Consider the following 18,333-nt stretch of genomic DNA (forward strand, 5'->3'; position numbering starts at 1 on the left):
GTACAAGGCATATTTCACAGATTGCCAATCTAAGAGAAAAAAAGCGTGTCAACAATATTAACTATAGTAAACTAATTGCCTTAACTAAGTATCCACTTAAAATGTTTTACAATATATCATAGATTATTTAATATTTAGGTATTACCACTTTTAATTCTAATTTTAGTAATTATCCTAAAAAACAGACTGTTTTAGTGGTATTAAGTTTGTGTGGACTCTCTAAAGCACACTGTAGCCCATGTTTAGAAATACACCTATTTGTTAGAATGAACACCTATGTTACATTGCAATAAAAATTTATAATATGAAATAAGAACAGGGCAACTAATGTTAATGTATTTATTAGGTTATGGTCACCTCAAGGAGATAGTATAAAAAGTTAAACTGCTTATTTGTAAGGTGGTAAAGTTGAGTAGTTAAGAATTGTGGGCTCTGAGTTAAAATCCTAGGTCTGCCACTTGCTATATTAGTACTTCACCAGGCTGTGTGAGTTGAAGAGTGTTACTACACATAATTCACTTAGAACAGCCCCTGGCATGTAGTAAGTGCTCAATAAATATTAACTAAGATTATTTGAGAATTAAAAAAATTACTCTTTAACAGATTTATCTATTCATAACTTAAAATCCTTATGTAAATAAAAAGGATTTTCACTTTTGAATTTTGATTTAATTCAAAGGATTTACAAAACTTCAAGCTTTTTTAAAAACCACAAACATCCTGCAATCCTCTATTTATATCCTCACAATGACAGGTACTTTTCTTTAACTATGGAAAACTGATCTGTTATTCCTTTTGTACACAGACGTCACCATTAACATGTCTGCATTGTTTCTGGGTATTTTAAAATACTTAAAATTAAGTCCTTTTTAAGGAATAAAAGCACAAAACACATGTATATGTATATATTGTTCACATATACATTTGATATAACCATTTAATTTGATCTATTTCTGTTTTCATAAACAAGAAACTGTAACTTGGAACTTATCTGTATTCTAGTAGAAGTCTGAAGCTAAAAAGAACATAGGGAGAAGCAGATAAAAGTTGTCAAATGTGTTCCAGTAAGTAATTTAAGATGCTATATGTGTTTATATACAAGTAAAACAGTTTCTGTGGCCTAGAAGGCTAAGCTAAGGGAGAGAAGACACTGTAAAGTGAGTTTTTGTAAATGGGAAAAGATTTTCTTTTGATTGATGGAAGGCAGATGTAGGATGCCTCAAATGTCTCACAAGGAGAAGGGACCTGGGAAAGAAAAAGGGTGGAGAATCACCAGAGATGCAAAAAATAAGAAGGAAAAATAAGGACAATGTTATAGCAACAGTTAAGGCCATACTTGTAGAGTAGGAAGACTAAGACAAATTATACTATATGACTTCTTACCATTTTATGCAAAGAAAATCAGGATGAAATAAATATTAAGGACAACCCAGAAAGGAAAAGTAAATCATAAAAGGGTAAAAGGCAACAAAAGTGTGTGTTTGTGAACACTAACGTGTAATTGGTAGAGTCATTTTCTTCCCAGCTAGCTGGTCCTTGAAATAGAAAAGGCACCTGTCTAACTACTCTCTTCCCAAGTTCAACCTTGTCGCAGACCCAGCATGGGGACCCACGTGACTGCCTTGTCTCTGGTGACAACTTGTTAGAACATCTATAGGAACATTAGGAAACTACTATGTTACATGTAGAATAATGACTGATGTATTATAATGATTGATATCAAAGCTATTAATTGACCCCTGGACAAGTAAGGACTAAAATCCATCCAGTGAACACAGTGATCACGAATCTGCCTGCTTTGATATGCGTCTGCATCAACTCAAAGAAAAGGGTCATGTTTTTCCAATTTGCACACAGGTACCATATGTGCTAGTAGTAGCCCTGGGTCCAGTACCCCAGGTAAGGGTGCACTGAGGGATAACCCAGTCAGTTCATAGCAGTGTATCTGATTTTCTGCAATACCCACTTCAAAAATTCACTGCCTCAAAAAAAGCTCTTTCACGTTAATTTGACTACAATGACTCACACTTTAACTATTTAAGGATGAAACTTATGAAGAAATACAACATTTAAAATGAGGTACCACAGTAGTATAATAGTTACATATTTAAAACCTAAGCACACTTTCAAACCTCTCTAGTTTAAATAAAATACACTTAAATATTTGACTTAATACTTTACACTTATTATACTTTACCATGAAAGAATTCTAAAGTATTTTTCATTTTAGGATATAAGATTAATCTTTGTAACTATGCTGGATAAAATACACGCAAAAAAGACATTATCATGCAATGTAATGTTCAAATATACTTAGGTTAGATATTCTGTATTCTTAACTTTGAAAGCACACCAAAATAATATTAAGGCTATCTAAAATCTCTGGATTCATGCTCAAGACCATAACATGAATTATATGCAGAAAGCCTTTATCATGCAATGCAGCATCAAAACTTACTTTGTTGATTTTATAAATAAATTAGTAGCACTGCATTAAATTGTCAGCCTTTATTCAACATGAAAATTACATGGCACTTTAAAACACAGAAATAATGAGCAAAGCAATGTAAAATGAACTAATGTTTTATAGCTATAATTTAAGCAGTTGAGTTTAGTATACTTTATGGAAATACATATTAATATAAAACTTCATTAATTCAAAATAAAAGAGAACAAAGATAGACTTTGTGTCAAATAGTTTGGGCAATCCTGGTCAGAACTTTTATTACAAAATTATAGAAAGGCATTTGTTGGATAAATGAATGAAAATGGTTGTTCAAATAATATGTTCAAAGTATGTAGTATAGGTATTAGTTTCTATACATTTGTTCTAATTTTAAATTTTAATGCTTTTTATTTTGTTGTCTTTAAATAAACCAGAAGAATCCTTATTTCAAAAAAGAATTTTAGTCTTCATTTAAAAAATTCTTACCACAGGTGTTTGGTATGAATTATATAACGTATTCTACTGATCAACAGGTATGAGATACTTTGTAAACAATTTTAAAGGCCAATAGTAATTGCTACTCTCTGATCTCTACCACTTAATACACTGATGTCTTTTTGAAAATAAAGTGTAAAATTTTCAAAAAGATGAAAATTAAAATTAAAAGCATATGGATACATTTTTCTGTAGAAAGGAAAGCTTTACCTATTTCCTCCAGGGCAGTTTCACAAAGATTCTGTCCCTTTACGGTGGTGCATGAAAAAACACCCTCAAATAGAAAATGAATCAAATCTGAGGTACTGGATCTGATAGTATGTCAACATGGGACATGGAATTATGTTAAGCCAAAATATTTATCAATTTTGACAAGAAAGGTCAACGCAAATTCTTAGAAAGTCTAAACCGTGTGATACTCAGTTCAGTACTTCCAAATATATAAGGCAATATTAAAAACTGCTAACAAAGGGTTGGAGGACAGTAAGGATAATTTTTTACTATGTCAACAACTTATATAAATGTTCAAGTAGGGGCGCCTGGGTGGCTGTTAGTGAAGCGTCTGCCTTCGGCTCGGGTCATGATCCCAGGGTCCTGGGATCAAGACCTGCACTGGGCTCCCTGCTCAGCAGGAAGCCTGCTTCTCCCTCTCCCACTCCCCTGGTATGTGTTCCCTCTCTTGCTGTCTCTCTCTGTCAAATAAATAAAATCTTTAAAAAAAAATAAAAAAAATAATTGTTCATGTAAAATGTTTGAAGGTCCATGAATATTTTAATTCCTTTTTCCCCCTTTTTAACCACTAATTTGCTATTTTTGAAGAGTCTAGCTAAGAAAATAAATTTAAGCTTAGGGAAATTATGACCATTCTGAGAAAATTCTGAATTGTTCATAATTTCTTGGTATTTTTCTAAGAAAACCTATAAACTAAATTTATCAATTAAGAATCACGAAAATGCCTACTTAATGTCCTTAAGCTATTTCTATAATATGTTCCCGATCACCCTCTCATTCTTCGTTGAAAAAAACTAGAGAGCTTTTATAAAGGACAAAGGTATCCATAACCACTTGTTTTTTAGAACAAGACAGTATATAGCAGAAAACTTGCATGGAAGGCTGGGGAAGAATGTGTGTGGAGGGGGTGGGTAGATGCTCACCCTGCTCAACAACACTGACAAGGCAATATTTTGTTTGGATGATGACAGAATGGAAGAACTGATCCTCAAAGACTATAATGTTACAAAAGGAAATTAATTAATGGGGATTTCATTGTGTCACCAACCCCTTTTACTTTTTTTGTAGGAGATGAATCAAGGCGTTCCCATTTTAGTTACTAATAGATTTAACTTCAATTTAAGGTTGTTTTTTTCATTTATAACCATTCATTTATAACTAAGAAAAGGTAACTATGTTGTCACAAGTATTCTGAAGTTCAATTAATTCTGATAATCATCCTATTTGGGTTCTTACTCCTACTCCAATTAGTATATATGGTTTATATATAGTGGTTCTGGTTTAAAATAGTGATCATGCCCAAATTCTTACTATGTTATATGTGAATTTTTTTTAAATATGTGAATTGCTAAATGGAGCTTTATTTCACCAACATTTAGAGAAATATCTTTGTTGCTTATTTTTTAAATATATTTTTAAATGGTGTTAAATGTATTCATGTATTTATTTTTTAAAGATTTTATTTTTAAGTAATCTCTCCACCCAATGTGGGGCTCGAACTCACCACCTCAAGGATCAAGAATCCCATGCTCCACTGACTGAGCCAGCCAGGTGCCCCTTTTTTCATGTATTTCTAATTACTTTTTACATAGAAAACAAAGTTTAGTATTAAAAGTAGATAAAATGTTCTTTTCTTGTATAGTAGAAAGAATTTAGAAAGCTATGAGGAAATAGTTTCCCTCCAGAAGCATCAAAATTTCACAGAACATCTCTTGACTCAAGCCTTGATTCCCCTAAGACAGGAGTTGGCAAACTGCAGCCTGTTTTTGTAACTTAAGTTCTACTGGAACATGGCCACCCAGATTCACTCACATGTTGTCTATGGTGCTTTCATCCTACAGTAGCAAAGTCCAATAGCTGCCAGAGAAACTGCACGGCCCCCAAGGCCAAAAGTATGTACCATCTGGCCCTTTACAGAAAATGTTTGAGGACCTCTGCCCTCGGATATCTAAGAAAAATATTCAAGGATGTTCAGCTCTGTTATTTTAAACAACATTGGGTATGGTAAAAATAAATCTCATTTTTTTCTCTTCATATTATGAAAAATTTTTAAATGAGTGTTTACATTGGAATACTACTTTGAAGCTTAATTTCTAAATATTTAAGTAAGAACAATAGCTTTGCCAATTCTTAGAAAAGGGATTTACTTCATTTCACTTAAATCTCATAATAATTACAACATCAAAATGTAAACTATGTTCTGAATCTCATGAACTTCACAATTATCTAACACTTGTTTATTGACACTATTTTCTCAAAAAATAGTTTAACAAAAGAAAAGCAAATTTACATTTATTTGCATTGTTACAACAGTCAACTAGTTAATAGTTTTCAAAAAGTATTTTTCAAAGTAAACATTTAAATAATGAATTTTATGCCTGAGAGGTAAAATCTTGTTTGGCTTTATAATAAAAATATGCTCATTAATACAATGTGGTAGATGTATGCACATACACAAACAAATGGCTGAAAGCTTTTGTTACCCATATATAAAACATAACTTATTGAATGCCGAAGTGTATTTTTTATATCGTAAGTTAAAAGCTTTAAAGCAGTGATGATATTTATGCAAAATTAAAAGTGCAACATGCCCTTCTGTACAAATTGTAAGTGCCGCTCACTTACATTGTTGATAGATTTATGCAAAGCTTCACCCAGAGAGTGCCGCTAGGAAGAAGAAAAATCAAAGGAATAAAGGGAAACATTCAGAAATCAACTAAGTGAAAAAAAGAGGGATATAAACGGTAGAGTAAAACACAGGACATTAATTATAATATGCTCAAGAAAAAGTAAGTTGAAAACAGTTCTGAGAAAGGAATTAGACAAAAAAATTTAAGACACACAATCTAAATTATCTGTAGTCCCTTAAAACAGTATCTGATGTTTGTTGGAATGGCAGACTTACCTATGCAAAATACTGAAGGCCAGTACATATAAATCAGAGTTCACTTGAAAAGATAATGGTTATGGAAGGACCTAGAAGAAATATTACTGTTCTAAGTTCCTCCCAGAAATCTAAAATATAATGCTTCAAAGCATTATACTCAGTACTGGTATAGTATGCTCATGACAGATTTCTCAAGAGAAATGAGCAGTTGAGAACTGAAACACTAACTTGATTGTCTGCATAATTTGGAGGCCAAAAATAAATGAGTTAATCATTAAAAATGTGAACATTTAATAATAATCTGATTTTATACTTGGGGGAAAGAAGAGATGCATTTATATCTTTTCAATCCTATTTTCTAGGATATATTTGGCAAAATTACGATCTGGGTTTATTTTTCAGAAGTTCATTCCAATTTTGAATGACATAAAACAACTGGAAAAACCCACACCCTCTCTTTCCCCAAATATGGGGGAAAATATGATTTCATTTTCAATTGCCTCATTTTTTTTCCTTTCCAAAAATACAAAATAGTATTTTGAAGTTATATTAGTATTTTTTTAAAAAAGATTTTATTTATTTGACAGAGAGAGAGAGAGACAGTGAGAGAGGGAACACAAGCAGGGGGAGTGGGAGAGGGAGAAGCAGGCTTCCCGCGGAGCAGGGAGCCCGGTGCGGGGCTCAATCCCAGGACGGGGATGACCTGAATCGAAGGCAGATGCTCAACCGACTGAGCCACCCAGGCGCCCCAGTTATATTAGTAATTTAAGTAGAAAAGTTCCTGTGAAATAGTTTTTACTTTGGACATTAATCAAATTTTCAGACAGAACATAATTTTTTTTCATAATGTGATTACTCCTTGGTGTGTCATAAACTAAAACTTGTTTTTATCTGGTAAATAATTTTTTACCAATAATTTAGACTAATATGAGATATAATTTAGGATATAGTATAGTTATAAAAATAAGTTGAGAAAAAAGATTAACTTCTATCTCGTTATTCTATAAGTGCTCAATTTAATGTTTCTCATATATATATAATACATAAAATTATATATGTAATACATAATATACATTTTATATATACATACACAATTTTTCTTTTATACAAGTTGTGTTAATTTTATTTACTTTCTCTTTATGCTTTTTCATACTCAGTATTCTTTATACACTAATAAGACACTTCTCCAAACTTGGCAAAATTTATGAAAAGCTGAGGGATTTTTAGTTGTGTTTTTTTGTTTTTGTTTTACCTCTTTGTATTTCTCAGAACTGATGTCCTCGTACTAGAAGTTAATTTGAAATGTATGGCATTTACTTATGAAGTAGATTTTATTTTTCATTCTTTAAGCTATCATCAGACAAAAATATGTATGTTACTTAGGATTCCTGAACTAACTGATAAAACTAGGCTAATATGACAGATCATAAAGTGGCATGCCAGTTTAGAATTCCCTTAGGAATTCCAGATTTTGGATTTTATACAACAGAAGTATATTAGAACACTTGGAATCTAAACTCACAGGGGCACTGTCTCTGTCAACACAGTTAGTTATAAGCCATGGAAACAGCTAAACCAAAAGGCATGGTCTTTGAACTGTGACCTGGGGTGACTCACATCACAGACCTGGCGGTGGCAATGGGGAAATGCACTCATGCTATTGGGTCACAACCCTTATTGGTTAATACGTAAATGAAGTAAGATTTTTTTCATTTAGAAAAATCTTTATTGGAGTATTATTAAATTCCAGGAAATATCTTAAGTACAGAGTGATACAGAGAGTTGAATAAGACAAAACAAATATACAAAAAAAAATAAAATAAATAGTTGATGATAAAAGCTATGATGAAAAAAAGATTGCTGTGATAGAAAATGACTAGAAGTGATACTGGGTTGATCGTAAGAAAACATCTGTTGAAAGAAATGACATTTTAACTCGGAATCAGTGAAAAAGCCAGCCACGAAATGCGACGATTTGCCCGGAAAGTGTACCCGGGCAAATGGATTAGCCAGCGCAAAGACCCTGAGGGGGAAGTGAGCTGGGAGTGACTGGATGTGCATGTGTGTATGTGTGTTGGGGGGAAGGTTTGTGAGAATGACATGAGATGGGTGATTTTTTGCAGGGCCAGATGGCTTATGGTCTTGTAGGGCCATAAAAACAAAGAGCCTTAATTCAGTGAAGTACCTTGAGAGAATTTTAAAAGGAGGGGAATGGTAAGATCTGATTACATCATAAAAGATTACTTCGAGCGCTATGAAGAAAAGTGAAATTGGGAAGACTGGATAGGAGGCTATTACAATGGTGACTTGGCCTAGTGTTTACTAGGGGTGATGGAAGCAGACAGAGCTGGGGTGTCTTGGAGGTGGAATGAATGGGACTGACAGATTACATGAGAGATAAAGAAAGAAATCAAGGGTGACACTTCAGTTTTTGTTTTGAGCAACAAGCAGTGCCAAGAAGTAAAGATGATGGGTTGGGGGATGGTGACTGGGAATCAGTATTTCGGAGTCAGACATGTGAAATTTGAGATGCCTGTTAGCCAACCATGTGATTCTGAGTTCAGGTGAAGAGGTCAAGGCTAGAGATTTAACTTTGCAAGTCAATGACATATAGATGGTATTTATGCCACAACACTAGATGAGATCCCCCAAGTTAAGTGTCTTCTTGAAAGAATATTCCATGGGGGCGCCTAGATGGCTTGGTCGTTGAGCATCTGCCTTCGGCTTGGGTCACGATCCCAGGGTCCTGGTATGCCCTGCATTAGGCTCCCTGCTCCACGGGAAGCCTGTTTCTCCCTCTCCCACTCTCCCTGCTTGTGTTCCCTCTCTCACTGTCTCTCTCTCTCTGTCAAATAAGTAAGTAAATAAATTCTCTGTCAAAAAAAAAAAGAAAGAATAGTGGATGAACTAAAAACCTGTACGCAAAAATATTATTTGGCAAGCATTCTATATAAGCAAGATCCATGTTAATAAAAACTAATACCCTATATAATAGTCAATTTGTTTTAAAACATCTTAAGCTTGTCAGTTTTTGAGATGAGTGAAAAGGGCCTCAGCACATCCTCTTCAATAGATAGCACTCATACCTCAACATAGAAGGCTTACTGAATGTGTTTCAGGATTTCTTTTCTTGAAGGACGAATATAATCAGACTTTCAGATAAGTGAGAAAGCTAAAAATAAGTTAAAAAGTTGCTGCACTTAATTAGAAATTTAAAGCTTCGTTTGTAAGAAATTATGCTCTCAGGAGTCATCTCATTGTTCTAAACCTGAGTTTATTCATTTAGAAAGTAGCACAAGGTTTTACATGTTTGCCATCTGTAAATATATTAGTATATACATATTGAAATCCACTGAATTACCAGCTTTTGAAGGACAAAGATTATGTCTTATTCAGAGTTTGTATCCAAAGTGCCTAAATGGTATGTGACAAAAAGTAAATAGGTCAATAAATACTTATTTCAAGACTAAATGAATGATACAGACTTTTATTTAGTTTTTGCACTCCCTACCTTACTTTTCCTCTCCCCCATAATAACAGAAGCAGTAAAGAGAAAATTTCAGTTAAAAAGAAAAAATATAGAAAAAATACATACATTGGTATCATGCAGAAATCCTGTAGTCAAGACTTAGAAATGTATCCTCAGAGAAATGAACTAATGAGTATATCAAGTATACTAAATATTTGTCCAGAAAATATTAATCCAAACAAAGAAAGATTGCCAAGAGGGAGAGATATTCATTGAATGGCACCTAACTTGTCCCGCTGTCGTCTATTCTCCATACTGTAGCCAGAGTTTTGAAATTATAACATTTGAATATTTCACACTACTGACTAAAATCTTTCAACAGCTCCTCATTGTCCTTTAGACAGAGTCCCAACAAAATCCCAAATGATCCAACCTGCCTATCTCCCCAGCCTCTGGTCTCCAAGGAAAGGTATATGGGGGCTGCCTGAGGGCCGTTGCACATATGTCCCCTTCTGCTCAGAATGCTGTCTCCTTCTCCTCTTGGCCTGATTCCTTCTCTTTCAGGTCCTAGGTAAATGATCCCACAGTCAAAGGAACCTTCCCCAAGTTCCCAGACTATGTTAGGTCCCCAGGGTACACACGCTGCGTATCACAACTGTAACGAGTTAATGTGTCAGACTGTTATTTCTCTTTGCCTTCCTTTCTAGATTATAAGCAACGGGAAGGCAGAGTTCATTATGACTCCATTATGAGTCTAGCACACTACATGGCCTATCAGAAACACTAAATTCTTGACAAATGTCAAAATGCCATCCAATGTCCACAGAATAAAATTCTCATTACTAATACAAGAAATGTCATTTATCAAATTTTTAATTTCCTTGAAATAATATGTACACTGATCTTACACTGCAATTCAAGTAAAATGTTAAAGCTTAATAAAATGTTCTAAAATTCAATATTTAATATATAATATGGTAATTTCTTAAAGCAAATTATGTAGTCTTTTTCTAATATTAATTTCAAGGTTTACTACAGAAAAGTAACCAACAAACCTAAGTTTTAGAAGTGACAATCACAATTTTAATAATTCTCCTAAAGCAAAAAAAAAGAAAAATTCATGAACAAGTGTTCAGTATTTAAACTAAAGTTGTAGTAACAGGCATATAATAAATGAAATTAAGGTGAAGACAAACTAATATGTTAGATAATTCTTAATGCTTTTCTCAGATTATCTTAAATAACTTTATAATCATATACCCATTGAACCCTTTCAGATCCCCAATGCTTTTTTTTTAGAATTTTGTCATTTGAAATTAGGAATACGCTAAGTTTGTTACTACAATGCTATCTAAATGTTCGTAAATATTTTTCAGGTGTGAAGGCACAAACTGTTCTGCATTTCATCACAGGTCTTACTATAGTATTTTGCAGAACAGATATATACTTAGTACACAATAATTTCCCAGTATTTTAAAGCATCTCTTTTTAAAGCCAGGTGTAGATATCACTGTTCTATCTCTTCACTCTCTTCTCCTAAATGTACCAATTTAAGAACTGGATAAACTTATTCTAAAAAGGGAGGTTTTGGTAGGGAAAAGAAAATTAAACATTTTTAGATTTGCAAATTAATTCAGAAAACAATTTAGTATTGTTAATCTTGAGAAAAAAGTCTCAAGAGGAAGAACACTAACAACACTAAGTCGGATAAAAGAGGATAAAATACAGTTAAAGTAAAATAATATCATCAATTTTTTGACTGAAGAGAACTTAGAAACAAGCTTCCATATTTACTAAGGAAAATACTGCATACTAACTTTGAATCCAGGAACTGAAGTATGAAGAATAATGGATGTTGGCTGGTTTTTGGTAGACTTTAATTCCATTCCACATTTTCTGAGGCCCTACCTGCTATTCACACTCTCTCTTCTATCTGGTTTCTCTCTTTCTCCATATGTTCTTTCCCTTCACTCTTTCTGCTGTTTTTTTCTTTGACTTCCCTTTTCCTTACTCCAGTCATCTCTTTTCCTAGGGCTGAGGCTGGATCTCTGATGTTTGTTCTACATAGTTTCCTGCTCTCCTAATTTCTACAAAGAGGATTTAGAACCTTCCGGGTCAGCTTCATTGATCTCCTATCACTGCTCGGGGCTCTGTCAAGGTCTTTGCGTTAGCTGGGAGGAGCTGATTATTCAGCTCCCTTTCTAATATCTCTACCTCAGAATCCATCTATTCTTCCATTAAAAGGTATTACTGTTATTCTTTTAAAACAAACATACAAACTGATATAAATATATTTTTTCAGTAGGCAGAAATGCAATTTCTAAAGAGAATGCCTTCCTTCCTAACATCAAACTTAAGAGTTAAGAGATGGAGCTAGCAGAATGAGCACTAAGCTAAATTTACTCCAAATTTTTGTGATCTAAATAGTACAGACCAGTGCTATCGAATAGAATTGTAATTGAGAGCCACGTGTGTAATCTAAAAAGTTTTTAGTAGCCATATTTTTAGAAAAGTAGATTTTTAGTCATATATTTAACCCAATATATCCAAAACATCATCTCAACATGTAATTATAGCTTATAAAAATATTAGTGAGACATTCCATTCACTTTTTGTACTAAGTATCTGATACCCAGCATACATTTTACAGTGACATCTCAATTTGGATGAACCTCATTTCAGGTGCTCTAGCAGTCGTATGTGGCTAGTAGCTACCATCTTGGCCAGCACTGGTCTAGAAATCAGAACATGGTCTGTAGCAGCCTGAAGAGACTGGCTTCTCCATTGCTCTCGATCAACAGCACTTATTTTAATGCTCTATTTCTTATTCATGTCATTGCCCTTTCCAACTGAGTGTGAAAAATTCTAAAACTTCCTGTGATGTAGAATCAATATGTCTAAAACCAAACTTACCATCTCACCACCCCACTTCCCCCCAGTTAAGTAGTTCATGACCTCCCTGTCTCAGATGCTCTTCTTCTGGTTATCCTGGCTTTATTTTTTTTTAAATTTTTTTATTGTTTTGTTAATCACCATACATTACATCATTAGTTCTTGATGTAGTGTTCCATGATTCATTGTGCATAACACCCAGTGCTCCACGCAGTTATCCTGGCTTTAAATCCTCAGTCAACTTTAACATTTCCTTCTCCTTTAACAAAGTATTCCATCAAATTTCATGATTTGTTCCTCTATAGTTTCTCTTGTATTCTCAGTGAAACAGGTCCTAAATGGTTAGAATTATTTGTACTTCATATATTTGACAACTTCTTCAGTCGCTATGCCTCAGTTTTTGTTCATTCCATTCAACAACTATTGAGTGCTTACTATATGCCAGGCAGTTTAAACAGCTGGATATGCAATTGTGAACAGTACAAAGATCCAGCTTTCATGGAACCACATTCTAATAGGGAAAAGAATCAATATGGGGCTATGTAGTAGTACATGTTCTGAAGAAAGACAAAGCAGAGTACGAGGACATAGAGTGATGGAGGGTGCTATTTTAGAGGAAGTGGCTAGGGAAGATCTTTTTGAAGACTAAGGATTGAGCAGAGAATTGAACAAAGTAAAAGAACAAGCCATGAAGATCTGGGGAAAGTGGGTTCCATGTGGAGGGACTGGCAGGTGCAAAGGCCCCGCAATGGATTAAACTTGGTGTGTGTGTGTGTGTGTTCGTTCCAGGTGTGTGTGTGTGTGTGTGTGTGTGTGTGTGTTCATTCCAGGTGTGTGTGTGTGTGTGTGTGTGTGTGTGTGTGTGTGTGTGTGTGTGTGTGTGTGTTCGTTCCAGGAACTCCAAGTCTTCCAGTAGGACTACAGAAAAGGAAGGGAGTGGCAAGAGGTGATGTTGGCAGGGAACAAATCATAAGGCTACTACAGGCCACAGTAAAAGTGTGGATTGTAATCTAAACGTAGAAGATTTGAAGCAGGAGAGTAACATGATCCACCTTAATATTTTAGGAGCATCACTCTGGCTGGTTGAGAAATAATAGGTAGGTGGGCAAGAGAAGAAGCAGGAAGACCAAATGTAGGTTCCATTCACAGTGTAGGAGAGAACTGCAAGTAGCTTGGACTAGGGTGGTAGTGGAGGAAGTGCTGGAAATGGGCAGATCCTGGGTGTACTTTGAAGGCAGAGCAGCAGGAACTGCTGATGGATTGGGTGCACGGTGTGACAGAGAGGAGTCAAAGATGGCTGAGCAGTAGACGGATGGCAGTGTCTAGGAGGAGCAGTCTGGCTTAGGTTGAGGGATGATGGTTGGGTACATGATGTGTATTCAAGAGTTCTGTTCAGACATTTTGGATTATCTATATTGAGATGTCTCCATTTCCTCCTCATTTCAATATCACAGCCACATTAAGCTCCCTAAAATAAAAATTTCAACATGTTATTCTCCTATCCATAAACCTTCGACAGAATCCTATAGCCTACTGAGTGAACTCTGAACTCCTATGACTGGAAGTCAAAATTCTTCACAATGACCTATCTCCCCAACTGTCCCCACCTCATTTTTCTGTATTCCTCATAGTGCCTGGAAAATAAGAGTATATTCAATAAAATGTCAAATGAATAAAAATATCTGGTTCATCCTTTACCCTATTTGAAAGTCACACTTAAAGCTGACCTCTTTAATGAAATTTTTCCCAATCACATTGGCTATGTCACTCTCTATTCTATACTCCCACCCAGTGGTTAAGTCGGTAAGTATGTAATAGCTCTCTGAAAAATAAAGCCCTGATGTGTAGCACGTGCTGGTACTGTGTTGTAAATACTCCCACCATCGATGACTGCTAGCCACCAATATGTCCCGGAATATGAAGTTAAGAAGGCCTGCACACAGTCAGGGCTATGTGAGCTGGGAGGAGCCAGATCCAGCACATCACTGCTCCTAGAGTACAAACTGTCCAGACCATTTATGGTCACTCACTGCAGTGACTTTTACTGTAGGTAAAATGCTATCAGATTGGAGGTATGTGGAGGCTAAAAACTGTGTCAGACACACGGTGGCTATAACCCCCGAAATAACCTTGGGCTTCAAAGCTCAAAATGAAGTCAGACCCACACTACAAAGTCCCACAGTTCTATGTCTGAATGATTGTCTCACAAATTTCTCAGTCCATGGATCTGAATGAGGGAATTGGAATATTAAGTCATCATACTGGACCTAAAATAAAATTTGCCCTGAAAAAGGTGAAATAAAGGAATATATGATGACATTTTAGGATCACAAACAGAAAATATGATCACAGAGCACTCTCTATGCTCACTTTTTTTTAGACAGAGTTGAAGAGTAAAAATGTAGTTCTTTTGCTTTAAAGGAATTCAAATGCACACTGATTAGCCCAGGAAGTATACCTAGTTTTTGGACTAAGGGGTAATCAATGGACAGAAAAGAAGAACACAATGAAACATTAAAAAACTAAAAATATGAAGTTAGACTCTGATCAGAGCACAGAATAAAAATAATAGCTTTGGGAAATTTTGATAAAGAACATCTGACTGAAGAACAGTGAAACTCTTATGCCTTTCTTTGTCCATTTCTTGATAGGTAAGTTTAAATCAAATTTAACTCTCAAGAGATTAAGTTCAACATGAAAGATAAATTATTTCTTCTTGGCTCTATGCAGAATGAAATACAGGTAAACCAAGGCACAAAAATAGACTTGTGTTCAGTTCACTCAGAAATAGTTAAAATATGTGAAAACACAGATCCTCTGATACTTTTCACAATGTATGTTTCTGCCTAAGGTCTGGCTCTTCCAGTTCTGTTCTCCACTCTTACTCCTTAAAGGTCCCAAAGCCCAAGCCAGATGTGGTTTCCCGAAGTGCAGAAGGGTGCTGGCAGTGCTAGGAACAAGGGGAGGGGTGAGGCCAGTAGTAATACGTAGAGTGAGGTGGCTGTAGGGCTCGGAGCTGGGGGCGGACAGTATGAGGACCAGGGTTCAGCAGGAATCAGGCAAGTGGGAAGTAGGAGAGCAGGCACACCACACTGGCCCTAGGAATCCATCCACAATAATCAAGAGAACAAGATCCAAAGGGCCAAGGAGGGAGGGGTCCTTTGTCCATAACAAAGTTGTATTAAGAAAGACTGCTGGTCCTGCTAGAAGTTTCTGTCCTCTGACATACTTGGAAAGAGTGCAACTTTGATAACATAATACCCACTTTCACTTCAGTGTGGAATCGTCTGTTCAACTGTTTTCCTAACTTTCTTCACGTACATAAAATCCCAAAGATGTAACAGCTATTTTCCAGTTTATCTACGGGAATGTGTATGCCCTCTAGATTTTAGAAGTGGGGAGAGGGGAAGATATTATCATTTTGGAAATAGGACTGATGGCATAGAGCAGCACAGAACAGCTTCATCTTTGGAGGCAATTAATTCCTGGTTATATTGATATTTATGGTTAATCTGATCAAAAAATTATTTCTGTAAAGTTGGCAAAATTGGAGCCATTATGTAATAAATTACTTTACGACACAACTAAAATAATAGGCAAAACATTATGTCCTCTCAGGAATAATCAATGCAGAACAGATATTGGTAAAAGAAAAAAAAAAGAAAAAATATCAGAGAAGCATGGATGAAATCTGACTATTTTAAGAGAGATTACATGAGTAATGAAATAATCTAAGAGAAAACAGGTGGGAGAAGTGGTAGGTCCTCTTTAGAGTGCCAAGTTCAGCCAAAAAATGTCTGTGTCAATACTTTGTGATTAAAAAACAAGGCAGACTCTCAGGGGTATTTTTCATTTTTATCATACAAGTGAACTAATCTTTTTAAGTATAGAACATCATAGAAGAGTAGTACCACTCTACCCAGGAAAACTGTCCTTCTAGGTCTCTAAATAGGAATGAAAATAAGTATACATAAGGTAACCAATAAACAATGCTAACCTGGTGCCCAACTTCTAGTGAGAGTTGTTTTCTTTTTGTCTGAATTTCAAAGATTTCAAATTTATTCACAAAAATTCACACTTCCTTTTCAGGGTAACATTATTAACTATTATGAAAGATCAGACACAAATCGGCAGGCGCCAAGTACTCTTGAAAGATACTGCATGTATGTATCCTCTGTAATAAGTTATCTTCCAGAAAGTCTATCCTGTTTATTTTGAAATTCATCATGATCACAAATAGAAAGATAATAGTAGATTTCTAGCACTAAATTATGGAGCTGCTTCTTGTCCAAGTTCTGTACTTGCTTATCAACTAGTGACTCATGCAGTCAGTCTTATTTAATAACAGGCTTTGCAGGAGAGTGCTAAGAATTCATAAATTTAGAAGTTGTGTAAATGAGTGAAAATTCATTTAATTATAGTTATAAATGGAAATAAGTGAACCTAACATAAGAAGATAGATTTAGGACATAAGATAGACTTAGGGATATCACTACCTTTTGTTGATAACATTTTGAAGTGTAACAGGCAACATCCTTCTGCTGAGAAAGAAGTAAACTCACTTCTGGTACGGCTTTAGGCACTCAGGATGCATTTAATAAATTTTACCTTCTGGGGCCCAAGTGATAGCTAATGGCTTGAAAAAAGATTTTATACTTTCAAAATATGGGTAACTTTTCCATTTAAAAGTCTCTAATGTGGTCAGTTCAAATATTAAGCCAAAACCTGTAAATTCTTCTCAGAATTTAGGACTGCATTGGTAACATTATTTAGTAGAATGTTTTCACAAGTTAATAAATATATCTCCTTGATTTTATACATTTTTAAAATTTTAAATTTGCTGTATGAAAAATAACAAAATACAGTGAATTAACATATAATGTTTTATAATGTTTTCCTGCCTAGAGAATGTCAAGGAAAATGAACCTTCAGAATGTAGAGACTATTAATTACCTGGTTTAAGAGATCTTCTACTTTCTTCTGCCATGAATCCCTGGCTGCATTTTTTTCTCGCTCCTTTAACTGCAAAAGTTGAGACATGGCTGACTTCTTATCCTCTTCATGTTGAAGTCTTAACTCTTCACGAAGTTTAGAACACTCCTGTCTAAAATAAAACGAATGCCTTTATTTTTAAAGAGAATTATTCCTCTCAGTAGCTATAGTATAGTTGTTCACGGTTTTTTTTTAAGTAATTAATCCTCAAAAGTCAACTCAGAATAAAAGCGGTTATTTTTTAGTCAGGTTTACAGGACTGTAAGGTAAACTGGTAACTTACCTAAGATTATTAGTTCATCAGCTATTAATGGCAGAATAGGTATTAGAATAAATTATTTATTTATTTAATATAATATATTAGAATAAATAACCTCTGACCTGAGGTTAGTATTTTGTAAAGAAAATAAAATCAGAAAAAGTATTCAGCCAGAAAAGGAGAATAACAATTTCTCTACATCAGGAAAAAAATTCATTAAAAATGCTGTCACTATGATTTTAACAATAAGACAACATAAGCCATATAACAGGAAAACATTTTTGCACATCTGTATTGATAAGATTACATTACAGAGTAAAAAATGTACCTAAGGTTTTCAGTCCATTTTATTTCTAAGTCATGGGCCATTCTGTCCACTCTGAGCTTCTCTTCCTCTTTCATGGCAGCAAGTGTTTCTTCATGCTGTTGCCTTGCTTGTTCTAGCTCACCCTGAAGAATAAAAACTTTTCAATGAAAACAAGTCTTCAAAAGCAAAGTCATTGCTGGTTATTTCAAATAAGCAGAGCACTTGCATTATAACTTAAATTCCTACAGCACAATAAGTGATAGTGCTATCTGTAACGATTACTGGAAATTTTCAGATAATATATGGCACATATATTTTAAATGTCCTTGTGCAAACTATATTTCATTAAGGCTTA

General features: G+C 34.7%; 1 protein-coding gene and 1 long non-coding RNA gene across 9 annotated transcripts in view; one reads left to right on the plus strand and one right to left on the minus strand.

Moving 5' to 3' along the window:
* LOC141372983 (uncharacterized) overlaps positions 1–18,333 on the plus strand; it is an 80,885-nt gene that overhangs the window by 60,123 nt on the left and 2,429 nt on the right. The gene's annotated exons all lie outside the window — the stretch shown is intronic.
* The window catches only part of FAM184A (family with sequence similarity 184 member A), a 110,582-nt gene that overhangs the window by 25,048 nt on the left and 67,201 nt on the right, over positions 1–18,333 (minus strand). For 5 of the 8 annotated variants that reach the window (XR_012378547.1, XM_073893840.1, XM_073893838.1 and 2 more), the window contains exons 8-10: positions 18,000–18,121; positions 17,374–17,524; positions 5,798–5,839 (exon numbers count right to left, since the gene is read on the minus strand). Coding sequence is in view for 7 of the 8 variants with exons in the window: in XM_073893840.1 (XP_073749941.1) it covers positions 5,798–5,839; positions 17,374–17,524; positions 18,000–18,121 (315 nt within the window). In the remaining variant the exon portion in view is untranslated. The remainder of the gene's footprint in view (positions 1–5,797; positions 5,840–17,373; positions 17,525–17,999; positions 18,122–18,333) is intronic. The other 3 variants (XM_073893841.1, XM_073893839.1, XM_025864907.2) reach the window with 1 other exon arrangement.

Source organism: Callorhinus ursinus, unplaced genomic scaffold (assembly GCF_003265705.2).
Source record: "Callorhinus ursinus isolate GAN/ISIS: 27379988/994484 unplaced genomic scaffold, GSC_fseal_2.0 scaffold6, whole genome shotgun sequence".
Lineage (NCBI taxonomy): Eukaryota > Metazoa > Chordata > Mammalia > Carnivora > Otariidae > Callorhinus > Callorhinus ursinus.